Consider the following 26103-nt stretch of genomic DNA (forward strand, 5'->3'; position numbering starts at 1 on the left):
CATAAAAACAACAGCAGAAGACCTCCCTCTTTTCATCCTGCTCCACTTTCAAAGTCCTCACTCTGTTTATTTGTTTCATTGCCATTTTCTTTTTTTTATAAAAGCCCCAGACGTTTTCCTTTCTGGTCGTTTTTTTTTTCTTCTTCTCTTGGATACATCCAGTGCAATGACGACACTTACAAAACTAACGTGTGTGAGTGGAAAAGGTAGGTTAGTTAACAACAACTCTTACAGCAACGTTACAGTTTTACAGTGATACTGTTTTCGACCAAGTGGTGTTTGTATTGTAAAGGTTAACACACAGTGTCAGGCAAATACTTACAGAATAATATGTACAGAAAGTAAAAAAAAAAAATCAAAATGCACACGTCATTATGAACACAACACGAAAACCAAGTACACAGTTGAATACAGTATGATAATAAGACGTGGAAGTGCTCATGAGTAGCCTCATTCCCCTTCAGGCTATTTGGATTGAATATTCCGGCTGGGAGGAGCTGCTCAGATGTTTCACATACGACTGCGTACCAAAATGCAAATCATGAAAATGTTCACTAATTTTTCACATGGAATTTTCACATATTACACTCAATGGAAGGTCATGGTTGAAACGATTTTTTTTTAGAAAATGCCGAAGCGTGTAACGAGGACAACCTGGAAACCAGTCAGTGCACAAGGTGTTAAAGCAGCAAGAGGCGATTTTTTTTCAACAGCGATTATTTTGTTGTTTGGGTTACTTTATGAAATAATTTGTAGTCAAAACCTACATTTTTGGATTTTGTAACAAGCAGCAAACACACCACTGAACCTTTTAAAGTGAAATGACAAACCTGTTAACTAAAAAGCAGCTTATTTAAGCCCTGAACAGTCCATGAACAGAGGACAAATATAAATCTAATACTAAGTCTCTTTAAGGTCTGTTTGTGGTCTCCAAATCCTGAGTGAAATACGAGGCTCTTTGACTACTTTAAGGGACTTTGAGGCTGAGGGGGTCCTACTAAACTAACTCCTTCTTTCTTTTCTTTAAAAATAACAACAACAAAAAAAACTCTCCTAAACATAAGTGCACTTCATGGCTCATACCTTGATGCCCTGAAATTATAAATTAGAAAGCATTTATTAGAAAGCCAGCTAGCATGGGATGCAGGGAATCTTCAGGGGGTCTCCTGAAAAGAGCCAATCATAAATCTTGTTATACACGTCCTCTCCGTAGTGTTTACCAGGTTTAGTTCCTTCTGTTTAAAGGGAACAAAAATCAGCTGCTGGCAGAAGATGGGAACAGTTACAGGCTGTCAAACCAAAACAAAGAGCTAAAAGATTCTAAAACGCCCCACACTCCTCAGGGGAGACTGCAAAATCAAATTAGAGGAAATCTTTCCACGCTGACCTTTTTCATTGCTACTATATAAATACTGATTCATGCAGCTAAGGATGGCGTCTTCCAAATCAGCAAATGTCCACCTACGATTGATGTAGGATCATTTGTTTTTATTTCACTTCAATAACTTAACAAATTATTAGATATAACTATTTACACTAAGCCAAGGGTTAAAAAAAAAATCACTTTTCCTGTGTGTTTTATCAGAAACATGTCATTAAAGTCACTGACAGTTCAATACTATCATTTCCTGTTGTTTCCTCCATGTTAACACGACAAATACTAGGAACAAGCCACATAGCTGAATCCAAAAATCGTCTCGTAAAGAGGATATTTACAATATGCCTGGGCACAAGTCTACCATAACTCAGAGAAGATCAGGAACTCCATGTTTCTAAAAACCAAGAGGAGTCTTTCACGTAATCGTCAGCAAAGGGAGGAGATGGACAATCTCTGTGTAGAGAGAGCTGGGAAAAGAGTGAAGCAACTTTTTTTATCTGCAGCTGTTTGTCAGGAGAGAAAAGAGAGTAAGACATCATCATCATCATCATCATCACCATCGACAGGAACTCTTGTGCAACCTTATCACATAACGCAGCATGTGACCAGTGTTGGCACAAACGCCTGCTGCTTTCCCTCTGTCACATGTCTATTAGGAACTTGCTCTGAACATCCTTTTTTTCTCGTCTTTTCACCTCTTTTTCCCACCAACTTGTAGCTCACGCAGCATTTTCCCACATTTCAACAGACGTCAGTCTGACTGGGTTTAGTGACAAGGCTGTCATTACTCACATTTACATGTGAGAAAAAGCACTTTCAGTGCGCTGGGCCATGTGGGTGGTGCTATTCTCTTATTTCTTCTCTCCTTCTTCTGACATGTATATCAAAGAAAGAATAGCCGAGTGCTCTACACATAGGAGACAGTGACCGTCTTTCCAGCAAACACACATATTCACAGGTTACACACGCAGGGTCTTGATCTCAGTGGTCTTTGGTTTCTAAAAGGACAAAAGGCTCCACACTTTATAGTTCCACAGGATTAAAAGTTCGATTAGATCCATACTGTGGGTCAAATTGACCGCTCCACAGGCCCGTGTTAAAATGTTTTCGGCGAGAAGCAGAATGCATGTCTGGTTTCACAGTTTACTTATCGGAGAAGCCGCCGTCTGCCGCCCGAAGGTCACTGCAGCATGATATCTTTGAGGTTTTCCTGCAGGATAGTGTCCTTGACGGCGTGGAAGACAAAGCGGATATTTTCTGTGTCTACTGCCGTAGTGAAGTGGTGGAAAAGCGGCTTCCCTCTGTTTCTTCTTTTGCGACTGAATGACTGCACCAAGAATGCCTGGAAGAAGCAGAACGAGGACACTGGAGTTAAGGTCAGCCTTCTGCAGTCACAGTACTTCTTACATGTATACAAGAAGCCCTGTTTCCATAATTGGGTAGCATGAAAGACACTCGGCCTGGACATGCATACAGATAGGCAGGTTTCTAATAAGCCCTCAAGACAGTTTGGGGCAGGAAATGTAAAAAATTGATTGTAAATGTTTCTCAGAATATTTCAAATATTTAAGTCATTGACACCTCTAACATTAGCAGGTATGAGCAGGTGTTTTATAAAAATAGGGCACTTGACTCCTTTGTTGATGGCTGTGGAGGAGTTTGTATTGTGAAATGTGTCCAACATCACTGAATCTGTTGGTCGGCCAAATAACAATGACCTACATACTTCATGCTTAAAGTTGCAACAAGCAGGCTTTAACTGACAGTTCTTGATTGTTGTCTTTTCATACCTCATGTCTGGTACCTTTTTGTCAGCACTACATTGCCTATATATGACCCTGAACTTAGTTTCAGAACCTAATGGACCAGAGAGCACACTTGACACTTGGCCTGTGAGTTAAAAGCTGCTTTCAGGCTATTTTCTTTAAATTGTGCCATATGTGTTAACACAAAATGTCTGCAGAAATGACTCTGGACATTCTCCCACCAGCTGTCTAGTCTAATATCCAGATTACTGTATGTCCAAATGTGACTTTGTGTGTGAATGCAGCAAGAGAAACATGGGATGATCCACAGCACAAGTGAATCAAATGAGTTTCCTGCTTCCTGCCTGGCTCCGCCCCCCTCGCCCAGATCCTCCAGAGATTCTGCTGATGTTGTGAGCACGTCTGACCCTGACACTCTCCCTGAACGCTTGTCACATGTGGACAGCAAACTCCAGAGAATGTGCAGACCCAAATCTCGAGACATGGAGTTCATGTCTGAGGAAAGCTGAAGCCTTGTTGATCCAAAACATCTTGACACACCATGTTGCCCTCTTTCAAGAGCCTTGACTAATTAAGTCACCTCAAAGGGTTCCAATGAAGTGTTAGTAATACTATTTTGATAAAATATGACGTTTTACAGACTTTGACTGTGTGCCACATTTCCCTACTTTTGAAAATGCATCCATTTGAGGTTAAAGTATTTTGTAAATATGAATATTGTTACTAACCAACCTAATCCCAATAACAACATGAATATGGAATGTTACAGTACCTTGTATTAACAAATACACCATGGGAGTCACCATTTTCAGGTTTATTTAACATTCTATATATCTGGGAAACAGAGAACTTTGGTCCAAGTGTCAGATTGGCAATAATATTTGTGGGAACATGGGAGCCTGAAAGAGCACACATGTGGAACTGGATAACATGGTACCCTGGGAGCATAGATTTTGGCGAACATATGGCCCAAATACATCATTTTTGGGACACCAAGAGAGCATATACTTGCAGCACATAGCGTATTGTGAGAAACCCGGGACAATGAAGAACACAAGATGTTACTAACTGTGTAACACATGACCCCATGAGAACATACCTGTACATCCTCTAGTCGGCGAGGATCTCCCCTGAACTCAGGAAAGTACTTGCGGATGTCAACCGTGCGTATTTTTTCCACCAGCAGGTCTGTTTTGTTGAGGAAGAGGATAATGGACACATTGAGGAAGAGCTTGTTGTTGACGATCGTCTCGAAGATGTTCATGCTTTCCACCAAACGGTTTGTCCTTCGGTCCTCCATCAAGACCTGGAATCACACACATACAAGCGCACCTTTGTTTTTTCAAGTTTTGTTTGTACAAAGATTAAAGGATTCAGCCGTCATCATATGACTGTTTATGTAAAAAGGAGCTACAATCAAGGTTCCTCAGGCAGCCACAAAGAGAGCTTTGTAAATCTGAATTGTTTTGTCTCTGATGGGTCTTGTCTGTTTCGTAAATTCTAAAATTCAACAGTATAATGACCACAGTCTGTGTAACTAACCGCGAATTTAGTGTTACATAATCAAAAGAGAGAGTGTGTGTGTGTGTGTGTGTGTGTGTGTGTGTGTGTGCGCGCGCGCTCCTAATGATGTGGGGACCTAAATCTGTTTATACAGTCACATTATGGGGATCAAATTCAATATTTGTCATTTTTCCACATTGGCTTTAACTTAATTTTTCATCAAAAAGTTGTTTTTTTTGTCTTTTTTGATATATTTATTATACAGTTTCTGCATCATTTTAATTGAAAATACTGGATAAAATTGCATTGCAGTGCCAACTAAAATGTAGACTCGACAGAGACACATTAGTGTTATTTGTTATCATCAAGCCATTATATTTTATCAGATAGATTTAAACAAAGAAAATTGGCTAAATATAGTGCCCTGATTTCTAAAAGTCATGTCATTAAAATGTGATTAAAATGAAAATGAAACTCTTTTGTTGAATATATGTGTTTCAATAGATATAAAGAGCTAGTCTGACTATACTTCTCAACAAAATAAAACAACAAAACCCTATTTCTCCAAGTTAAACTAGTTCCCTGGTGTCCTAATGAACATGTCTGTAACATGCTTTGGTCAAAACACCATAAGGATGAAGCACCACAGCAGTTCAATCACCCTGCCAAAACAGCCCTGTTCAGAACGCTCTGTTTAGTAGTATCTCTTTAGGTCCACCTTAAAAAAAAGTAAAACGAAACTTAAGGGACAGGAAATGACATCATCCACAGAGGCTACTGGGAGCTAACAGCAGTTAGCATTTGGAAAAGTGATCATTTGCAGGCTCTAGCAGGCACATTGCCGTCATATTAACATGTATCCACATAAATCCTCTGAGGCTGGAAGTTTGTGTAGAACTCTGTGCTGCACTGTGGAGCCAAGAATAGAACTTTTCGTGGACTTCGACTGATAGGACCTCCAGAGTCCCAAATATAAGGATTTCAATGATAAAAAAGTTGAAATGAATAATATAATATGGGCCCTTTAATGCATAAACGCTTCATAATATATATTTAAAGGGTACCTGGTCGTACTCAGATGACGACACCATGAAGAGAATTGACGTGATCCCGTCAAAACACTGAAACCACTTCTGCCTCTGGGACCTCTGCCCTCCAACATCCACCATCTTGAAAGGAATCTTCTTGATGACAAAGTCATGCTCGACGATTCCTTTAGTTGCCTTCCTCGCAAACAATATGTCCTGTTTGTTTGGGATATAGTTCTGAAAATGGGACATGGTAACTTTTGTTAGGCCAACAGAGGTTTTCACAAAATTATTATTAGTACGACAGAAAATGTGAGCATACAGCGAGCTGCATGTCTGACATGTAAATTAAGGGTGACATAAAATACAGTAAATAAATTAGTTATTATTTCATTTTGTGTACAACAATTGCTACAACATTTACAATATTGTAAAAAGAATTGTTTGTTTTCTTGATTTCATGTTCTATATACCGGTCATATACAACTGGTTATACCTACTTATATTAATCTATAGGTATATAGGCCAATACTTTCTTTACCTATGGACATTTATGGGAACTTAAAAAACGTCATTAACAAAATTAAAAAGTGTCATACCCAAATAAGTGTATGCCCACTATACGAAACATAAAAATAAGCAAGTTAATAATTAAAATGTAGCGGCACATTGTTTATGTAAAAATATGTGCATTAATACAACATATAACAAGGCGACATAACATGGGTGCAGACAACAAACAGTGGCAGTGCCATAAATATGATAAATAACATGAGTATTACACTCCCTAATGTTATTATCACTGACTCGAACAACTTCCACATCAATCAAACGCTTCTCAAGTAAGAACAGCGAGGACTGAGTTACTGTGACTCACCAGTTGTCCAATACGATCCAAGTTATCCAGGAAGTATTTCACCGACTCACTCTGCAGACAGAAAAAGAATAAAAACAAAACAAACCATTATGGCTGAGAAGAACTGAGTCATCTTATTACACACAAACTGAATTTAAAAAAGACAAATTATTGAGTGAAAGCATTTAATTGGATCATTTAATTTTATTTTTTCATGTCTCACTTCCTTGAAGCTTTTATACTGTTGGCTGGTGATTGGATAAATACATAACTTGATGCCACAAAGTGCAGAACGTTAACGGACATAATCATATCAACGCCATCATCTTATTTGTGACATACACAACTGCTGCTTTTATACGCGATCGTGTTCAGTATCGCCGTGTTTAGAAATGGTAAAGCATGAACTGAAGAGTTATGGCCTAAATAAATGAACAATAACTGGATCTGAATTAAAACAGGGTCACTTCAAGTTACAAACCCGCAAAGAATTACGGTATCCCCTGACTCTGCATCACCTGGGACACTATACAATAAAATGGACTGTGCTTGAAGTTTAAATCATCATTGGAAAATGTGATCATCTAAATCACATGTGTCAAACTCAAGGCCCGGGGGCCAGATCATATTATGTGGCCCACAAGAGATTAATTGACCTGACCAGATACAGACTTTTAAAACTGTTAGTTTGTCAAGAAACAACCATCGTGGACCGGGTTATCTATAATGCATCATATTTGTAACTTGAATAAGTAATAAATACGAAGAAAGTTATTTCACAATAAGTTACGGAGTAATTACCTTTATTTTACATTATATTTGTTTACATTTAGTTCCATTTATTCTGTATGACAGTCACATCTGGCCCTTTGAGGGTAACCATTATGTTGATGTGGCCCTCAGTGAAAATGAGTTTGTCTCATGACCTAAATAAACAAGTTGTGTAACATAAGTCTAGTTTATATTTATTTCAATATCGACTATATATTCAAATAAAGAGGGGAAAGAAATTAATATTTCAAGAATGAAGTCAAGGTATTCTGAGAATGAAATCCTAATATTGCCATAATAAAGTCTTAATATTGAAAAAGTCATAATATTACGAGAAAAAAAGTAAATTTTACGAGAATAAAGTCGAAATATTATAAGATTATTTTTATTTGCACAGTTTCTTGCACAACCTTTTCAAAAGTCCTAATGCTAAAGATCATACGGTGCTAATGTCTTTTGGAGTCATTCTCGAACAAATTATGTCTTTATTCTTGAAAGATTACCACTTTATTCTCATAATATGACACCTTCATTTTCAAAAGATTACAACTTAATTCTCGAAGGATTACGACTTTCTTCTCATAACATTGTGACTTTATTCTCAAAGGATTAATTTTTTTACATCTTCAGTTTGGCCCTAATATTCCCTCATAATAAATAGATGTAACATCTTATGGTATCGTTTATTTACTGAACAATGTCATAATTCAGTGTTTCACACGCATGTATAGGGAGTATGGGGACTGCGGCGGGGAGTCGTGATGAAGCTATTTTTAAACATTGTTAAAACAATGTTTTGATAATTAGTAGCAGTGCATCCACTGTTCCAGAGGGGGGAGCTGCGTTTCTGAGAGCTAATTATGTCACTTCCGGGTATTGGCCAATCACAACACACTCTGTCTTCTGGGTGCGAGATTTCAGTCTGAAACACCGCAGCTGAGGACAGTGTCAGTAAGGAGAGATTTCTATCGGCTCATTTACAGCAACTATGAGATTTTTGACCATAAAAACAAGTTAATGTATGTAAGTAGACCTCCATATCTCACATATATGTGCAACAGGACCACTCTGTGTGAGCTTTAAAGCATTTTCACTGAAAACAGCTGACTGGAACATTATGAGCGTGAGCCAGAGTGAATTAAAATTAGACAAACAAAGAAGCCATTATGTCAAGAGGAGGTAGATCTGCTAGTGTTTTGTTGTTTAGTTAGTGTTTTAGTTTATGTTTCCAGTCACGTTTTTATGTCATGTTTTGGTGTTGGTTTAGGTTCACTTCCTCCTTTATTTTGGTAAACACTCACGCTTCCTGTCGCGCTGGCACTGCATCCACCTTGACACACTTTCCCTTAATTCCCTCATGCGCTGCACCTGGTGATCCTCAGTAATCACACACACCTGCACTTGATTTTCCCTTTATAATGTCCCCACTTCCCTCAGTCAGTGTCAGTGTGTCGTTTATGCTCCACGGAGAAATCATTGCTCGCAGTTTAATTGTGTTTAATAAGTGTTTTTTTGATAATAGGTTTTGTTATTTTGTGTTACGAACCAGTTCTTCATCTCATGTGTTACATATTGTTAGAGGAGAAATAAATAAAAGGCTCACTGTCATTCATTCATCCTCATTCCTGTCTCTTGCATTGCTACACATTCCTAACACATTAAAAGGCACCAGTTGACATCATTTCCCTGACACACAGGAATACAACATTAATGATCCTACTCTGGGAACTGGAGTTGTCATTCATTACGGAGAAGTCTGCCAGTCTTGTCAGTTACACTATTGTTGTTGTTGAGCAGTAATGTGGTATAAGTGCAGGCTGATAGTCACTGTAATAGATTTCACAGTTTTGAAGAGGCTGATAATTGTTCCAGCAAAACAATGGGTGCATGGAACAGTTTTCTGAATCACAGAGGCATGTATGCCGTCTGTAATGATAAGGGTTCTAAAGGCAAAGCATCAATACATACTGTGTTTTTAAGCTAAAACATAAGGTGCATACAGTGTTGAAACTCCCTTAAAGACAACTTTCATATACAGAGAAGTTTGTGATTGGTCACAGCAGCAGCAAAAATTATGGTATGACATTATATATATTAAAAATAAAATAAAAATAAAACGGTCACGACAACCGTAGCTCGACTTGACTGTGCATGGAAACGTACTGACACATGCACTCATTCAACAGGAAACAGCTGTGTGTGTGAAAAACAGTGGCGAGAAACATGGGGGAGGGAGGGATTAGTGAGTCAGACAGAACCGAGTTACAAAGTCCTTTTAGCACCACTGTTACACACACACACACACACACACTCACACACACACACTTGGGGCTTGACTACAACAAAGCATTGTTCCTCAGTTTTTTTCACTTCTGTGACACTAACCAAAGCGAATCAAAAAAAAAGAAAAAAAAAAAAAACTTTTGATGTGGCTGTCAAATTAATCTCTGTCGTTCCTGACACTAACAACCAGGAAACGTGACCTCGCGACCCTGTCACTGACCTACAGTGTCCCTGCAATAGGAAACAAAGGCAGACACTTTGATTGGTTCAGCAGGACGTGAACAGGAGGAGGGAAGAGCAGGGAAGAGGGGAATTCCCACAGTTGGATGGACACACACACACACACACACACAAACACACACATATCATTTCGCACACACACACACACACACACACACATTTCACAGACATTCTATCTGCCATCAGCAGAAATGAAACGCTATTCATGCTTTAGATGTATCAAACCAAATTTCAAAATAAATGCATTTTATTAGGTCAACGATGAATTTTAGGGTCTTGTAATGTAATGAAAATTATATATTAAAGAGTCTGTGTGTGTGCGTGTGCGTGTGCGTGTGCGTGTGCATGTGTGTGTGTGTGTGTGTGTGTGTGTGTGTGTGTGTGTGTGTGTGTGTGTGTGTGTGTGTGTGTGTGTGTGTGTGTGTTTGAATAAGACAGGAGGAATGTCTCGTCTTGTATGGGCAGATTAGGGGCTTTACTGCAGCACAGAACTGAAAAAGCTCACATACTGTGTTATGTGTGTTTGTGTGTGTGTACTTGTTACCATTTTTAGGACCTTTTCTTGTATAAACACGGACACTCATGATGCAGAACCTACTTTCTGAGTAACTACTTAAGTTTGGGGCCAAGGTTTGACTTAAGTACGGCAACTCATGGTATAAGTAAGTATAAAATGCAGTAACTTACAATTCTTCTACTATTATTTATTTATTTGCGCCTTTCACAACTCCTCAAACATCCAGGGTGTATCCTGTATCTCACCTAATGTCAACAGGGATTGGCTCCAGCTTCACTCATGATCCTCAAAGGCTGGTAAAGTGGTAGAATGGAAGGGTCATTTCGAAATGTTTAAGGTGACTTCTTTAAAGAGTAACTACTAAATAACTAGTAATGTTATTGACTGGTTTCCTGGCAGTCAATGAGGTTTGTTAGTGGAAAGTGGTGGCACCTGTGTAGGACTAACCAAGCGTGCAAGTATGAGGCTCATCAACACCAGGTTTGGCTTGTTTAGACCTTTTTGCTGCGTACAACACAGAATTGTTGTCTCGCGGAGCTCCGCTTTGTCTGTAAAAAACACGCGAGAGTCCTGGCGAGGGCAACGGTATCCGAAAAGTCCCCGAAGTCCACGAAAAGTTCTATTCTTGGCTCCACAGTGCAGCACAGAGTTCTACACAAACTTCCAGCCTCAGAGGATTTATCTGTCCAGTGGATACATGTTATATATGACGGCAATGTGCCTGCTCGAGCCTGCAAATGATGATCTATACAATGTGTATAGAGCAGGACAATATTTAAATGTGCCATATGTAAGAATGTGGCAAAAAACGGTTACTACATTCAAATTCAAAATACCGTCTTTTAGGTTTCGATTTCTGATGTAACTGGCAACCTGTGGTTGCTCAGCAGCTGAGACTCTACTGACTGCAATGATTGGTAGACGGCGGTAGGTGGCGCCACATGCCAAAAACATGATTTCAAAACATAAATATGATTTGCAGTCTGCAAAATATTTTTTTGTTGTTCAGTTTGTTATATGAACATTATTCCTGAGTCTCTGTGACATATTATTTTTGGCCAGTTGTTTTAGATTTATTACATAATGCACCTTTAATCTAAAATGGTAATTTGGCACATTTTGGCTTTGATAAATATTGGGCCTCCTGCGACTGTAAAATTGCAGTGGGCTGTATTGCGATTTTGATGAAATTTCAAAGAATTGTTCAGCCCTGACACAGATCTCTTCTGATCCAGAGCTGAAATGGTTTTCCAATGAGAAAATCAGTGCCGTACTATGGATGCATGCTTTGTTGAACTTCCAAGTCCTAATCCCCTCCGATACACTACAGCCTAAACTTGTACCATCTTTACGCAGGAAATTTGTGCAGCCGAAGACAACGGCCACAGTTTACCATCACAGCACGATGTACAGCCTTGTTTTTGTAAAGGAGGTTTTTGTTGTTCGGATCCTAAATGAAACTGCGTGTTATCTGGGTGTGGTGGGAACACAGGGAAACCTGCAAGTAAACAAAATCCTCACTTGTGCTCATTCTGATTTTTTTTTTTCCTGTCAGTATCATTCTCTCTGTCTCTTACTCTCACTCTTCCCCATCCCCCTGCTCTCCTCTAACTTTCCACTCCCTTTCTTTCTTTCATTCTTTCTTCCTCTTGCCAGACTCTCTCTCTCTCTCTCTCTCTCTCTCTGTGGCCTGGCTCCAGCTGTTCCTGGGAAAAGCTGTCTGTGGTATCCCCGGAAAACCTCTCCGAGAGTGGAGCGAGGGAAAGAAGAAGTGCAGAGAAAATCGAGCTCAGCACATTTACTCCACATTGGACATTTTTTGTTTTTCTTATTTTGGAGGAATAAGCCTGGTGAAACTCTATATTTTCTCCCATGAAAACAACCAAACTAAAAGTGTACTGATCTATGTCAACACATACCACATTTTTGTTCTAACATGTACGTGACACTTGTGTTTCAAACGTACACTTCAGTTTTTAACATGGTTAACTTCCTATAAAAGTCGCACACTGTGGTTTTCAGCGAACAGGAACAAAGCAAGAACACAGTGTGCTTTTTTTTGGTCATGTGTTATTTTCAGCCACAAGGAAATGACCATATTATTTTAGCTCGATTTCTCATAATTGTGTGGATTTGGACTACGTGTCATGCTTAACCTCTATTTGGAATTTTGGACATTTGGAAATACTGTTACTTTGGAAGAAGGGTGTTTATTCTTAGGTTTTCTAAATAAAGTAAAACTTTGATACAACTCATATCAAAAGTAAACACAGAGCTTCACCCCTGAGGTTAAAGCCATTATGTTCATTTACTGAGAAATTCTAATTCCTGGGCAGCGTGCCAGCAAACTAAGCAGCAGCAACATCTCAGTTCATGCTCACTGTTAGTTTACAAATATTTGACTGTTAGTTGCTAATAGCAGACAACAGAAGATTTTTTTAATCAATCTGAGAATGTAGAGAGTCACTATTCCAGCATTGGTAATAACTGAAATGCAACCTATAGCTATAGCTCTCATAGAGAAGCCCACGCTAAAAACATGTCAAGCACCATTTACATTATATCAAGTAATTGTCGTCAAAAGGAACTTGTGACCATGATGTCTTCTGCACACAGGAGTACCGGTCTTAACCACGGAGCTACTCCACCCCCAGTTTGCTTCATTATTCCCATTTTCACTGATCAAAAATCCAAGTTAAAGCAGGGTTTAAATGTGTTTAATCAGCACTCACTCCTCAGTGAAACCACTCTGCAATGCACGCCAGTTTATATCGGCGTTGGCTCTGATGGACAATGGTGGGAAAACAAAATCCTTTCTTCTTCGTCTGCTTTATTTTTGGCAGCAGTACAAATTCCTGCATCATTTCCTGCACGACACCAGGACGCCCATTATCCATGAATGTTTGGAGCAAACCATAACTTTTACAGCTTGGTTTATTGAGGAAAACGATTGATGAGCTGAAGTAGCTGAAGACCAACCACGAGCAATGGGAAAGGTGACTACTACCACCCAGTAGTTATTTACTCCAAACCAGTGTTGCTTGTTTTCTTTTAATATTAACCATTAACCTTCAGTTACCATCCTGTCATTACCGTAACTACTAGACCATTTGTGATATCTAGAAAATTCCCAAACTATGGACTGGTGATCCATCCAGGTTGTGACCACGCCTTTCGCCCTATGTCAGCTGAGATTGGCACAGCACCCCGCGCGACCCTCATGTGGAGGATAAGAGGTAGAAGACGGACGGATGGATGGATGGATGGATACCAGAAAGCAGAGAAACAGAGCTTATGGTAGCCCTCAGCACTTCTGCGGAACAATCGTCCAATCACAGACGAGATTCACCAGTGTGTCACACGTTTGTGATGTCAGCTTATTCCTAAGCGGTTGAATAACTGCCAGATCTCGAAAGTGAAAGTTATCTTGGAAAATGGAGCAGAAAGGGGCAAAAGCACTCACTCATTTAACATTTTTTGACAATACTACAACCATAAAACCAACATAAATCCAGGCAGCTTCATTATCGTGATGGTCATAAAAAGGGTTTCACTTTCATGTTCAGTGAAGTGGTCCTTTCCATGTGTGCATGGGTTTTCCAAAAACATGCAATATGGGAATTAGGTAAATTGGACACTGTCGATGTGAGAGTGTGAGTGAGTGGTTGTTTGACTCTATGTGGCCCTATGATGGACTGGCGACCTGTCCAGAGTGTACCGCACCTTTCGCCCTATGTCAGCTGAGATAAACACAGACCCTCCCGCGACCCTCGTGGATAAAGTGGTAGAAGATGGATGGATATTCAAAGTGAAGCACTAAGGGTGATGATACTGAATTGTAAAATAACTCAAAACAAACTCTGTGGCCCAGTTTTGTATGGTTTTTGTAGGAGGATTATCAGGCCTACGCAGGCCAAACTTGTTCAATTCATTGTTGGTTTTATTTATATGAGGAAACAATAAAAAACATCACAAGCCATGTCCTTCAGAGCCAGACTGATGTGTGCAGGTCTGTGCAGATGTCACACACTAGTTTTATCACACTGTGGCTCCAGATAAGACAAGGCAGTCTGAGCCAAAGCTGAGCACTGACATCTCTCTCCCTCTCACACACACACACTTACAGATACAGTATGTTAAGTGGCACGTAGACGGAAGTGGCTTTTGTCTGACTCCAGATTGTTTTGTCACCGATAGATGTGTAACAAGGTCAAAGTTCAAAAGTACAGCTCCGAGCAGACTGTAACAAACAGACTCGCCTGCCTGAGCCAAAGCATCGCACACACAGCGACAGCGAGAGCAGCTGGTGATGCCGACGCTGTGAGGCATTCCCCGATGTTGACAATGTGGTTAAGTAATTATTCATGACATTCTGCTCATGCATTTTAGAGTCATTAAAAGTCTGTCTGGCCCTCACAGCACATTTGTGGACACTTGTAGTAGCAAATGGTTCGCCAGCATTCTGCTGTTCATACATTTAAATTACTGTAAGTAGCCGATGTCAACCAATCTTGGTTCACTGCAGACAAACAGACAGAGGGAAAAAAAAGATGAATTACTTAAATAATCTTTAATTAAAGATTATTTAATTAAAGAGCTGCCAGATGTTCTATGTGGCTCATTATGTTACTCATCTAATCTTAAAGCATATCAGTTATTGCTCATAGTATAATTATGTGGTATAATTACTGGCCGTCTGGAGGGTGGAATGGTGTCTCAGAGTTAGCAGGTTCCTGGTTTAGGAGCCAGCTTTGTGCTCAAGAATGGAATAACTTACAGACTGATTTAAAGCTCTCAGAACTGCACTGCTAAGTAGAACCATATAAGGTTCTTTGGCTTGTCCTCATAGGAGAACACTTTTTGGCTCCAGGTAGAACCTTTTTATAGAGGTTCCACCTAAGTACCCTTTTTAAACTCTTTATTCAGGAAAGGGGTTTTAAAGGGTTCCCTTGATCAAAATGGTTCTTACTGGAACCATTAGTGTTCCCAAGAAAACTACCTTGGTGGATGTGACTACTTCTAAACCTTTTTTTCCAAGATCATTTTAGAAACTGTACCTGTATCAAAACTGGTGTGGTTCTTGATACTGTATTTTATTGGTTGTGTGTTGTGTTAATTTGGTGTGCTGTGAGTTGTATGTGTCTGTTTGTCTTGTAATCTATGAAATAAATTATATATATATATATATATATATATACATACGTGTATATGTAAATTTCATTTAGCAGGTTTGTGGTGTACTGGTTCAGTGGTAAGCACTGGTGCCTCACAGCAAGGCGGTTCTTAGTTCAAATCATGGTTCATTCTGGGCATTTCTGTGGAGAAATTGTGTATTTTCCCCATGTGTGCTTGGATTTTCTGCATATACTCCAGCTTCCTCCCACAGTCTGAAATTATTTAGGTTGGTTAAGTTTTTTTTTTTTTAAACGGGTAAACCTGCTTAAAAAAATTTTGTCCTTTCCGATTACCAGAAGAGAAGTTTGAGTCTGTCTCTTATTTTCCTCCAGGAAGTTGTGTTCATACGCGCCTTAAACCACCAACATGCGACACACACACACACACACAACAACAGAAGAAAGCAGCATGGTGAATACTGAAGTCACGGTGGTTACACACATTTTTCCCTCTTTCCATCACAGCAGCGATAGAACCATTTTAGACTGCTGAGTATACACTTTGCATCATAAGACCACGCTGTAAAAGATGCAGACAAGCTCAAACTCCACAAATACACACAGCCACAATAAAGTAGTAGATGGTGAAGTCACCGCGTTCAGCCGGATGCCGTGTTTACATTACTGCCAAAGGGACCAGGAGCTGTATCTAGTATCTAATAGTGTATTGATTTCCATTGAAGGCAAAAGCGAGATGTGTGTGTGTGTGTGTGTGTGTGTGTGTGTGTGTGTGTGTGTGTGTGTGTGTGTGTGTGTGTGTGTGTGTGTGTGTGTGTGTGTGTGTGTGTGTGTGTGTGTGTGTGTGTGTGTGTGTGTGTGTGTGTGTGTCTATGTGTTTGTGGGATTTTCATCCAGTGGAAAAGGTGGGACAGGCTCCAGCTTCCTGGTCTGTCTCAGATGAATTATTTACAATATGGTTGTCTTATTTACAATAAGGGCCTAATTTAAAAAAAAAAAAAAAAAAGCTTTCACAACCTTCCAAACTTAGCAGATTGACATTGAACTATTAATCATCACTGTGTAAGGATATCATGACGCGTCTCATGAGGCCTTGGTTGTCGACTGTTATGACAAACTACATGAGCTGTAACTACAACTTGTTGTGTCTGATGCCCTTTGGTTGTTTCTGAACCCACCAGTAAGTTAAAATATAAAAATGAAGTAATGAAAGTGAAGTGTGAAAATCACTGGTTTGATCAGTGCACAAATCAAAATATTAGGGTTAAGAGAAAAGCAATTACACTGAAGCCCTTTCAAATGACGTGAGGTGCAGCGTTGCGTGGCAGATGAAACTCAGCTGGGCTCCACTTCGCCAGCTCCTTTTCCAGTCAAGAGAAAATAATTAGACCTTTGGAAAGTTGCCAAACACTAAAAGGAGAGAGGTGAGTTACTCTGAAGAACCATAAATACTTCCCGAGGCTTCACTCGGTGCAATGCTCCTTCACTGAGTTGACATAATAAAACATTTATCATATTATCCTGTCACTTCATCTGAGGTTAGCAGCCTGCCACAAATTATCAGCGCAGAGAAACCCGGGCTTGTGGTAAATCAGTTGCGATGTACAGTAGATCCCTGCTGCTCTCCACTGCTGACGTCATTGCGCTTCTGAGAAAATATTTATGAAACTGGTGGCAAAATCATGTCAAGGTTCACGCAAATGGTTCCCACACAAGGACCAATTCCCTCAAATTCAAGGACTGAATGTGCAGACAGCTTAAGATGGGGGGAGGGCAACTTGGAAGAGCTGGTTTACCCATGATGATGTCCACTTTTATTGATTTGCAGCACGCTCTGCGTCTCGAGTGACTGTCCTTGGGAATTTTCTTTGCAGAGATCTTGAAATGTCCCATTCCCATTATGTCCATAATTATTAGTGTATTTTATGGCATTAACAGTAAAACAAGAATTCCTAGCTTTTAAATATAGCTGTTCTGCTTCATCCCCCATCACTCACTTGGATACTCTGTGGCGTCTGTGACGCAGTAAATGCGAGGCAGTGTGTCAGCCGGCGACTAATCTATGAGTAAACATGACTCTTCAAACTGACGTTTATGGGAGGATTAGTGGAAATGGCTTATTATCACAACCTTGTCGGTCATGGCCTGACCAAAGGAAGTCGATTGAAAAAAATATGTGCTGACATTTTGTAAGTGGATTCTTAAACTAAACTGGGCAAAGCTTGTCACTATGACATTTAAGCTGATTACACAATAGAACGGTGACATTTATTTTGACGATTATTATTATTATTGCTGTTGATAGTAACATTAGTTTCCTCTGTTTTTAGTGTGCTCTTGAAACGTCTCCATTTAAGGGGCCAGTTAACACTTATTATTTCACCTTAGCCCACCTGACACTGAGGACTAAGTGGTCATGGCAATTTGTAAAATCAATTGAGCACAAACACTTTCACGTTCATAAAAACATGAGGTAACAACTAGGGCAGCAACAATTATTAAGTTAATCAATTATTAATTAAGCTAACTATGTTGATAACTGATTAATAGGTCTGAGTGTTTTTTTCAATAATTAAAACAAGCTTTCTGATTTTTCAGCTTCTTATGTGTTTTTTTTCTTCTTTGCTCCAAATAACAAAGACATTATTAAAACCCAATACTTTTGGTTTGTGGACAAAACATGACATTTGACAACATAATTTCCAGTTGTGGTAAACACCAATCAGCATTTTTGAACATTTTATGATTGCATTTTTACTCGATTATGTGAGAAAATAATCAACAGATTATGTGATTATGAAATAATCATTAGTTGCAGCCCTTACCCTGACTTCAGATGTACAAAAACCAGAGTCTATGAAGTTCATCTTTGAGTCCAAGAGAACCTTTGCACCACATTTGGAGAAATTCCTTCAAGGTTTTCATTAGAGCTGCAACTAACGATTATTTTCGTAATCAATTAGTCTGTCGATTATTTTCTCGATTAATCGATGAATTGTTCGGTCCATAAAATGTCAGAAAATGTTTAAAAAAAAATCAGTTTTGGAATTTGGAAAAGCTGGAATTATGATAGAAAAATCTTGTTTTGTTCACAAACCAAAATGATACAGTTTTAACCAAGAAAATATCCATTTAAGAAGCTAAAACAATCAGAAATCTTGTTTTAATAATAAAAAAAGCTTCAAACCAATTATCGATTATCAAAATAGTTGGCGATTCATTTAGTACTCGATTAATAATCGATTAATCGATTAATCGTTTCAGCTCTAGTTTTCATAAGATATCATAACATAATGCCCGTAAAGGTAAACATTTTTTTATTTTTTTTTCTGTTTCATACAATAGCTAGTGTGTTGCTGTGCAGGTGCATGAGAGATGTAACTGGTATCCACCTGTCGAATGTACTCACCAGTTGGAACTCAGCCCGTCGTGCGTAGGCCTCTTGTATTCCGGTGTCGGCCCACAGTGCACACAGTGCCATCACGTACAGCTGAAACTCGCCGGGCTCGACGCCCGAGGCGCCCACGCGTCCCTCCCACGACATCACCAGCATGCCCTGCTTCTCATTCTCACAGCTCTGCCAGCTGATGCCCAGCTTGTCGCGGGCGTCCACCAGCACGCGCACGCCCTGCACAAACACACACAATATCGCACATTGCGTATGAGCCTGGAGGCAGTGAAGTGGTTCGACAACTGCAGACAACACAGACATAAAAAAAAAAGAAAACACATCAACACGGAGACTGGAGTCACTAGTAAACATGGTGCGGCTTTGACGGTGAAGCACATGTCTCTGAAACACACACACACACACACACACACACTCACACACACACACACACACACACACACACACACAGTGGTTTTCTGAATCTGATCTTTGTGGGAGGTCTCCTCCAGAATGATCAAAGTGGCAAAAAACACATGCACACACACACACACACACACACACACACACACACACACACACACACACACACACACACACACACACACACACACACACACACACACACACACACACACACACACACACACACTCTGAAATCCAGTCATTTGGATCTGTTTCTTTTTTAACTAACTTTTTATTGAAACTCTTTCATCTCAACAGCTCCAGACATGTTCTGTAGACAATTTCGTTTTTAATTAGTCTTGGTTTTTTTTACTTATTACTTATATGTGCCTGCTTTTTCTTTTATATGTCTTTTAAATGCATGATTGACTGTAACACATTACATCATATGTCTCAAAGCAGATTGTGTGCATTTATTAACTAAAACACTCCATAGATATATTTCTATTCAAAGTCAGGGATCCTCTTTACCGTCTCTGCTATAACTTCTGGGGCAAAACAAAATGAGACAACAAGACAATAATTCCCATGATTCCAGACTGCTACTTCATGTCAACAAACTAGGTCTTTTGTTATTGTTTTGACTGAGATTTGCGATTCCATTCCTTGAAACAATAACCCACCATATTTTTAAACGGTGTACATGTCAGTCACATTGATCTAAACTGAATGGGACAGTTGTTTATTATATGGTATATAACATGTATAATATGTTATCAAATTATATACAATCAGGGCAAGTATAAAATAAAGTGTTTTTTAGCTTTTGCGGCTCAGTGTTCACTGAGCTGGTGCTGTAATAAAATCAAATGAAATGCCGAGCCAAAATAAACAGAGCTGAGCAAAAATGTGAGTCTTTAAACTAACATGCTTCAAATGAAACCGAAAAATGTCTTCTTAAATGGCCTGGATTAGAAATAACAGTGATTTAAAAAAAAAAAAAAAAGCTTCTACTTTAACTGCTACTTTAAGATGTTTCTGTTCAATAAGTTAGTAGTAAAAACACACTTTTCTTACCAGAATTGTATAAAGAATTAACGATATATCACAATAAGATTATTTTCCCATCCCAAGATCACACGTACAAACACAAACTGTAAGATCACAGCCTTGACCTTTGAGTATTTGACTATCAAATTAGACTAAGTTCCTCCATGAGCCCAAATTAGTATTTGTACCAATTATTTTGGCCCATTTATTAAAAAGATTTTCTTTTTTCCACCATCGGATGAAAAAATAGGGAAAAAGTTATTATACAACAATAATGTTGTGGCTCTCCAATCAACATTTTATATCCACATTGCAGATCAACTATATACAGTATTTTCATTATTGTAGAAAATACATATTAAATACATTAAACAGATCATCAAACAAATACAAAAATGTAACTCTTGGATGAAGAAATTAAGCTTTTGGAACTATAATATAAAATAAAATATGATCCCATCAAACCACTGGCTTTCGCCAGACATGGAGGCACATAGATGAGAGGAGAGACGACTAATGCAAGAATTTGTCCTGTGTAAATTTGTGGCACATGAGCGTGTGTGTGTGTGTGTGTGTGTGTGTGGTGTCTGGGATTCCCCTGTGCGACTCTGTACCGTGGTGTGTTTTTAACTCTGATGCTAATCACACACAAGCAGATTTAGCACCAGCGTGTTGGTGGTGAAATCACTCATAGAGAGTCAGACTGTCTTGTGTCATATCCAGTCATGACCACTCTCTGTGTAATCATTCAGTCCATGAACCAACACGAAAACCATCCATTTACTCATCTGTGTACTTGTTGCATAATCCACTTTATTCTCGTCTGCCTGTCTTCCTGTAAGCCCTGCGTGTTTGTGCTGCTTTCTCCTCTGCCCAGAACACATCCCCGCTCAGTGAGTGTGTGCGTCTGGAGTTTACATTTCTACACCAAATACGGCAAAGCCACAGCAAGTTGACCAGGTCAACACGAGCTGGACATTTTTGTCGGCGTATTCAGATGATTATTTCAATTGACGCTGGTGACAAATATTGATTCTTTTTTATTTTGCGATTGCCAGCTATTTTATGACTCTTTGCAGTGGCACTAATCACAGGCTTAAAGCTGAAGTGAGTCACGACAAATACCCATGGAATCCAAACCCTTGTTGACTGAGTTCACACAATGATGTCCACACTGTTTCTCAGTACGGCCGTGTTGAGAGCAGTGACATTCTTGCACTGCACACAAGAAGTGATGTATTTTATAATATATTTATATGATGTATTAACACCAACAGAAGAAAAGTATTGCTTCAAAGAACATGCTTACGGATTAAAGACGCAGCACACAAAATTAATGTTACATTAGGCCTGGGCGATATATCGATTTTATCGATTAATTCAATTTTTTTGTTTCCGGACAATTTTATAAATAAAAACATTGATGCGACACTCAAAAACACTCACTACAGCCATGAACCTATGAAATAACACCTGACTGTGACATCATCCTCAAATAAAGACATCTTGGCAATGTAGTAATCCCAAGGTGGCAGTTAGTTTTTAAGCCAATTCAAGGACCAGTGTTTGTTTTACTGTTGTACTTTGGAGCATGAAGCAGTAATTACTCAGACTCACCTGAACCTAAACATACAGTACATTTATTTAAACCAACATTTACAAAGATTTCAAATATGTCAGGTTAAGGTCTGGACCAAAAACACAGGTGACAGATAGTTATTTGGTGCTTCTGCCTCTAAAATTCCCAAATCAGATAAATAGAAATATTGTGCGTTGTACAGAAAAGGCAAGACTATTTTTTTTTAATTTTCTGACATTTTAAACACTGTGAATGAGGACTTCAGAGATTCATTTGAATGGAAATACCTATACTAGTATATAGTAAGTTCTATCTGATACTATCTGATCTTTTCTCCATCTGCTTCTTCACACTGTGTTTTTCTGCAGTTTGGATGGTGGAGCAGTGTGGGTGTATTATGGGATGAGTGGGGGTGGGTCCTGGTCTGATAATGGCCCATAACAGGAGCACCACTGTATGCTGGTATTCAGGGCAGACCAGTTTCATGCAGCCTTGGCTGTGCACAAGTGCAGGCTCTTATCATGGCTGTCTGGGCTGTGTGGCACTCAGGGCGGATGTGATCATCCCTTAGGAATAGTCTGGTATTGTTAGCTGGTGAAGGAGGGATGGCCACGACAGCAAACAAAGGGACACACACACACACACACACACACACACATTCATGCATGTCAGGATAAAAATATGTACTATGTCAACAAACCTGTGTCTTAGCGGAAAGCTATGAAAACTAAAAGATAATTTGAAAAGAAAATTAAACTTAAACATGTGTTGGCAGAAAAACACATAGATATATGGTCGATAAAATAAAAGCAGTTTGCTGGGAGCCCAAGCTCGGGGGGGGGGGGGGGGGGGGTGGGGGTACCATAAATGGTACCTTTATGCTGCGTTCCAGAGCCCATCCAAAAAAATGGGATGTGGGACATATCCTACCTGAATTGTACTATCTCCTACTTCAAAGCGTTCCAGCAATTGAAGTCCAATGTTAGAAAACATGGACGACCGCGGCGCTTTAGATTTATGTTTGAAGAGGCATTTTGACTGTCAGCAATTCACTCTACTTACATAAACAAGCAAGCCGTATATGTAAACGCGATACATATAACGTCATGAGTATACTTTTACCGTAGCCCTACATATCTTCATGCTAATGGATAACAACAACGACATAATTTCACGCCATAACATGAAAAACAAGTTGTGATAAAATCGCTGTGTCTACACGCAGAAAAGTAAAGTTAATAGCCTATTCATGTGACTCCATGAGAGCCGCCATTATTCTCCGACGTCATTTTGGTGAAGTCGGGGTAGGTCGATCAGCCCCGACTTCGCGAGTAGGAGGTCCCACTTCGACAGGCATTCCAGTGCATTTTTTCTCGTTGGAGGTAGGATAAGTCCCACGTCCAACTGGTTTTGATGGGCTCTGGAACGCAGCATAAGAACTGGACTGGACTTCTCCTATAGTGGGATTTCTTGTTTTTGGACTTTGTCCTGCTGTTGTGAACGTGTCTGACCAGGAGACTCTCACTCTGTATTTGTTAAATGTGACAGGGGAAAAAAAAACAGGCTTTCCGAATTGAACTCTAATGGAAAATATGCTAATAATTTTTATTTATTTATATGCGTTCATGCAGAACGTACACAGAAGCTTCAGTCCTCATAGAAGCCAGTTGACTGACGAGTTGAGGAAGTCATAGCTGTTCGATGCGTGACTGGGAAGTTTGACCTATGCCAGGGGTCTCAAACTCAAATGACCCGGGAGCCACAGAGCATCTAGGTTGCTATAGATGACACAATAATGTGACTATATTTCTCAGATTTTCAAAATAAAAGTGTTTGTTTTGATATTGAACGATAAAGAGTTACAACAAGATGAAAAATCAATCTATTCATTAAAAAATGACACACAGAACTAACTCATTATGTCTTGATATTCAGTGGCGGGCGACATTAAATTGATTGGGGGGGACACAGTCAGTGTAGACACACTGATGCTTCACTCAAGCCACCCCAACCAATCTGCGACCAAGAGAGAAAAGAGGGAAAGGAAGAAGTCAAAGAAATAAAAGCACATGAGTCATGACACACATGAATATGCACTAAAACAAATCTCATACTGGTGAAAGATCATGTAGCGTGTTACCTCATCACGGCTCATTCTCGGTGTTAACTCACAGAAACTGCAAAGACTTTTGATCACAAGTAGTATGTAGTGTGGTATGACCAGCAATTCACTCGGTGTGTTTACATGTACCGTTTAATCGAGCTTAGGCCGTAGTCCCACTAAGACAGGCAATCGGACAACTGGCAGAGTCCAAGTATACATGCAGAGGAGAAAATCGATTGTTGTTCTCTGCCTCTGTAGGTGGCGCTATATGCACTAGCTTACAGAGATAAGCTAGTGCATGTAGAATCAGTTTCCTGTTGACCTTTACGTCACAGAAAAACAAATAGTGAACGATGAGATGGCAGTGGTTCTGTATGGTTCATATCCGCTGTACATGTTAATCCTGAACCAAATATGATGGAGCATGGCTCATGTGGTTGCTGTGTAGTCTGAGGAAAGACGCTGCCGCCACCACTGATTTCTGGCAACAGTACCGCAGTTTATACGTCGTCTCCTTCTACTTCCAAATCAAAGACCGGGGAGGAAATTTTGGTGCACGCACAGAATGCCAAGTCGCAGAGCGCATATGTACATGCAGGAGTAATCGCATTATCCAGGTATGTTAGTCCGATTAAGACTAGCTCAATTTTCGTGTTATGTTATGACCTTAAAAACATTTTTTGTCTTAGTTTGACTAACATCAGACTTTTAACATGCATGTAAATGCACTGACTGACTCAGAGAGATGGCACAAATTCTGTTAAATGTATAGGTGGTATAATGAGTTGCTCTAGTTCAGGGGTCTGCAACCTGCGGCTCTAGAGCCACATGTGGCTCTTCAGCCACTCTGCAGTGGCTCCTTTTAGCTTTAGAGATGAAGGCGATAAATGAAAGTGTATTAATATCTTGTGCATCACATCCAACATCGACATAAAATTCAATAATCAGTACATGTTTGGATGTGTCCTGTCCATCTTTGGATCCACATACCGTTTTCTCGAGCATGAACAACATACACTCCAAATATTATATTTGCTTCATTTATTTCAAAGTGGGTTCATTTTCATTTCTTTAATTTGCCACAAACAATGAAACAATGGAATATATAGTTTGTATATAGTTTGTCTGTATAAAAACCTTTATCGTGTTATTATCTTCATCTTGTGTGTTTTTTTTGCGGCTCCAAATGAATTTTATTTGGGTTTACAGATGACAAAAACGGCTCTTTTCATCCTAAAGGTGGCAGACCCCTGGTCTAGTTTGATGATTTTTGACTGGGACCCCAAATTCTCTATAAACGCCCCTGCTCTGTACTCATAGTAATGTTAGTAATGTTGTTTCCCCCGTGAAAACATGTTCTTACCTTCAGTATATTTTCATAGATAGTGTCTCGGAAATCCAGCAAAGCTTTCCGATCAAACTCTTGTCCGTTGATGATGCGCATTTGTTTGAGGAACGTGCTCTTTCCGCTCTCTCCGGCCCCGAGTAGGAGGATCTTCACCAGCCGGCGAACGGCTCTCCTCTCCCTGGCGAGCATCGCGTCTATCTCCCGGCTCCTGCGTCGCGCCTCCCGCTCCTGCGCCGCGTCCCGCTCCCGGCTCCTCTCCTTGCTGCCGCCCGAGTCCCGGCTGGCGTCGGCCGGGAGCAGACAGCGGCTCAGGGTGCGGACCACTCCCGACATGACGAGTCCACTGGTGGGAAAAGTTCACCGCAACCTCAGCGGGGAACTGATCATCATAGGATGTGTGACCTCCTGGGATGGAAATGACCCGGTCCTCCTACATCCACCTGATGAGTAGAACACGTCCTCGCGCGGACAGACTAGAATAAATAAAGTTTAAAAAAAAGAAAAAGTTAATGAATAAAATAAAATCTACATTTAGATTGAGAGGCTGAGGCAGTTATCTAGTCTCCAGCCGGCAGACGATCCGTGTCCATAGTTAGACCGCGACATCAACAGCGATCACCGTGAACACATGAAAAAAACAAAAAGCAGTTAATCTTCAGGGAGTTCTCTTTTTTAAATATAAACACTCATGAGTTTTAAAAGTTTGAGTTTTGTCCAGGAAATGTGATGGAGAGGTCGTGAGTGTGAGTTCCGCG

General features: G+C 39.8%; 1 protein-coding gene across 1 annotated transcript; it reads right to left on the bottom strand.

The window, feature by feature from the left end:
• On the bottom strand, nt 1-26103 carry gna12a (guanine nucleotide binding protein (G protein) alpha 12a). Its single transcript, XM_083909506.1, has 6 exons — nt 25364-26103; nt 18884-19102; nt 6553-6603; nt 5712-5912; nt 4244-4450; nt 1-2720 (listed from the first exon to the last, which is right to left on the bottom strand). Exons 1-6 carry the CDS (start codon nt 25679-25681, stop codon nt 2559-2561), a joined length of 1158 nt encoding a protein of 385 aa, XP_083765632.1. The 5' UTR covers nt 25682-26103; the 3' UTR covers nt 1-2558.

This window comes from Microchirus variegatus, assembly GCF_963457635.1.
Source record: "Microchirus variegatus genome assembly, chromosome: 23".
Taxonomy (NCBI): Eukaryota; Metazoa; Chordata; class Actinopteri; order Pleuronectiformes; family Soleidae; genus Microchirus; species Microchirus variegatus.